This window comes from Mya arenaria, chromosome 9 (genome assembly GCF_026914265.1).
Source record: "Mya arenaria isolate MELC-2E11 chromosome 9, ASM2691426v1".
NCBI classification, from domain to species: Eukaryota; Metazoa; Mollusca; class Bivalvia; order Myida; family Myidae; genus Mya; species Mya arenaria.
In genome coordinates this window covers 69,075,045-69,078,540 of record NC_069130.1, presented here as the reverse complement: position 1 = coordinate 69,078,540, position 3,496 = coordinate 69,075,045, and the positions used below count along the sequence as shown (strand labels likewise).

At 33.7% G+C, this 3,496-nt stretch overlaps 1 protein-coding gene across 1 annotated transcript; it reads left to right on the top strand.

Annotated features, from left to right (window-relative positions):
* Positions 1–1,626: 1,626 nt before the first annotated feature.
* On the top strand, positions 1,627–2,760 carry LOC128246309 (G-protein coupled receptor dmsr-1-like). The gene has a single exon (XM_052964500.1). It carries the CDS (start codon positions 1,627–1,629, stop codon positions 2,758–2,760), a length of 1,134 nt encoding a protein of 377 aa, XP_052820460.1.
* Positions 2,761–3,496: the final 736 nt, after the last annotated feature.

Sequence of the window (3,496 nt, the reverse complement as noted above, 5' to 3'; positions counted from 1 at the left end):
AAAATATATTTGCATTTTTTGTAACCCGGAAATAAATTTCATCCACTACATTTCATTACTTTTCTGAATAACTTTCTTATTTGACCAGATATCATCAAGAACTATCAAGACATTGTTGAATAGATAGTCTGTGGGCATTTGGACATAAAAAAGAAATAATAATGTCGACAGACTTTTACAAAATAATGTGAATCATTTTTGATCCAAAATTCGATAAAATCTTCTTTTGTAAAATTTGTTTAACTCCTTACTTCCCCAAAACATTTGGCCAAGAATATATGTTACACTCCCCAAAAAGATCGTTCCTCAAAACTAAATAATTTGATTTCCCCACCCACTTTTGCATCGCTGCCGGCCCTTAAACCTGTTAGCAGATGAACGACAATAACCTAAAGCTTCAATAAACAGCGGTTAGTACAGCGACAAACCCTGTAGCCAAATGGTGCAATGATATATTTGATCCTCATTTTCTACCGTTTAAAGCTGGTAATCCACCTTGGGCGAACAGTCTCAAGTAGACTGACATTTAGCGTAATTAAAGCAAAGTAAAGACACTTATTCAGAGAGTGCATGTTGAAACAATTTCAGTAACTTTTTGGTTTCGTTTGGCGGCAGAAAAAAACAATTTGACTATTTAAATCTCTGTAGACAAAATATGTAAATTGAATATTAAAATACAACACTTTTGTTCTATGTCTGTTTGCTATCTATTTTAGCTCTCTTACGTTATTGCTATAACAATGCATTTTAGTCATATCCAAAAAACAAAATTCATTCAGAGCCAGAAAATTCTCGAGGTTAATATGGATATTTTACTTCGGGAATGAGTGTATTAGGTTGTAATTTGTAAGGTTCGATATATGTTTAAATCATATTTGGTTATTTGCTTTGAATAGAAATATTAAAAACCCTTTAAATTTAAAAAATAAAAACACACACTGACATATCGTAAACATTTATGGATGAAAAGGATTTACCAATTTTCTATTTTCCCGAAGTAGTTTTGTCTTAAACTATTCGGTACAAAACATCATTTGCGTGATCTATTTTTTTTAAACTACCTTACTTACATTTGACATTGAATTATGTTTTTAGTATATCACTTTGTTGTGGCATAAATAATGTAATCACGGACGAACAAATGATGGAATTGGAACATTAAACGATTTTAATCCATTAGCAAATGTTTTACTAAAGTAAATGTTGATTTATTTCAGTGTAATGCACAGACAAATCGTGAAGATCTTCTTCAAGAAAAACACATAGTTCATTCGGACTTATTTGCACAACGGTCTTGACTTTAAACTAACATGGAATCATTATCGGTATGACAACAAACGTTGCGATGCGACGATTAAATGCCATGTTTACAGAATTGTTATGGCACTTGACTATTTGGCAAGTACAAACATACCACTCATCCATTAACCTAGGTACTTGAAACTTAATTACCCAAACCGGCTTTGGTATCGTACTGGTTTTATTCCATAGTAGACGTTGTCACGATAGGATCCGGAAATTAGCCAAGAAGTAGAACAAAGGGATCCAGAATAGCGGGACTACTTGACTAACAAATCAGTGTAAAGTAAATGGGAGTCGACTGGACGCATGGATTTCATTTTAAACATGAACACAACGGCGCCAACAACGACAGTGGCTGTTCTTTCACAGCGCTCCATTCACCCACTCGACTCGTTCAGTACGTGGTATAGCCATATTCATGGATATGTTAGTCTTATAATTTGTGCGTTTGGAATATCACTCAACGTTTTTAACATTGTTGTTCTCACTAGAAAAAAGCTGCAAACACCAATAAATTTTATACTAACATCCTTAGCAGCTTCGGATATAGCTACAATGATATCTTATGTGCCATTTGCATTCCATTTTTATTGCCATTATTCAGCAAATTCCATTTCTGCAGAAAAGAACAGCTGGGCTTGGATGAATTTTCTTCTTGTTTATCTCAATTTCTCGGCTACTGCACACACCATATCAATATGGTTGGGTGTAGCCTTAGCTATTTTTAGACATAACCACGTACACTCACCTGCGAAAGGCAACTTGACACGAATACGGCGTCTTATACGCGCCAGAATAACAGTGTTTTTGATATTCATTTCATCTGTTATAATAATGATTCCGTATTATTTAAGCCATAAATTAATAGAACTGAAATTTAGTCCAACGCAATCTGGATATATATTTCAAGACTGGAAACTAGGCACGGGCAAAGAAAAACCTATAATTCTAATAAGTCTGATACTGTACAGTTGCTTTTTAAAGTTATTACCGTGTGTCCTGATCATAATCTATGGAGGATTGCTTCTCATTACTATAAATAACACACGACTCAAGAGTAAAAGAAGATTATGCCAACACGGATCTCTAACATCCAACTCCTCCCAACGAATTACAGACATGTCAAGAACTACAATAATGTTACTGATCGTAATTGTTCTTTTTTTGTTCACAGAATTGCCCCAAGGGGCTTTGATATTATGCTGTCTGTTTCTCAAAGACTTTTTCGAGAAGATCTACATCCCTCTCGGCGATGCAATGGATATCATAGCACTGATAAACAGTAGTGTTAACTTTGTGTTATATTGCACAATGAGTCAAGAGTTTAGAAGAACTTTTATTCGTTTAGTTTGTGCTTTCTTCCGCGTTAAACAACAGCAGCAGCGGACATCCCTTCATACCCATGCATTACCACAACGACGGGATGACCACAGACACACGATTGAAACAGACGTATGACAAAAGTAACAAAACATTCATACGTTTTAAAAAAAAAATGTAAATAACTGTTTAACACGTTGAAATGTAAAATAAAATATATATCTTAAATTATCAGCATTTATGTCGATCATATGTAGAGTCAATACTTTAATAGATTTAATTTTATGTGAAGTGATAATAAATTATAAGGTTACAAATGTTTGGTGCCTAAAAACTATTATCACGCGAACTTATTCAATTCCAAACTTCTTAGGCTGTTTTGTGCGTGTCTTAGAAATATTTCATTATCCTTGTATACGGTTTAGTAAGTGAGAAACATGCAGTCATTGAAAAAGATGCTTTTACACATTGAAAATGACAACGATGTCTGTTTCTTTTTGACAATTCAATTGCAAAAGCAGTCATGTGTTATCAGCATGGCTGGTGTCGTCACTTTATCTCCTTGATAAAGAGTTAAGCAAAAACGGCTTACGTACTTTGTTATTGCGTACCATAAACCATCGTGTATTTGTAGTTTAAACACTGTTATTTGCTATTGATGTTAAATTGATAAAGTGCATATTAATAATTTATTTCAATTCCGGTCTTATATCGATTGTCAAAGCGTGTGTGATAGATCGACGACTGGTCTCTGATTAGGTTTTATTAAAAATACGATGCAACACAATAATACTTTTAATAAAATATTTAAATAAACTAATGTCTTGCGTTAATTGAGTTTAACAGTCCACGTATTATGTCGACAACTACCTTG

Coding starts and splice junctions, on each gene's coding strand:
- LOC128246309 (XM_052964500.1), top strand. CDS start 1,627: ATGAACACAACGGCGCCAACAACGACAGTGGCTGTTCTTTCACAGCGC.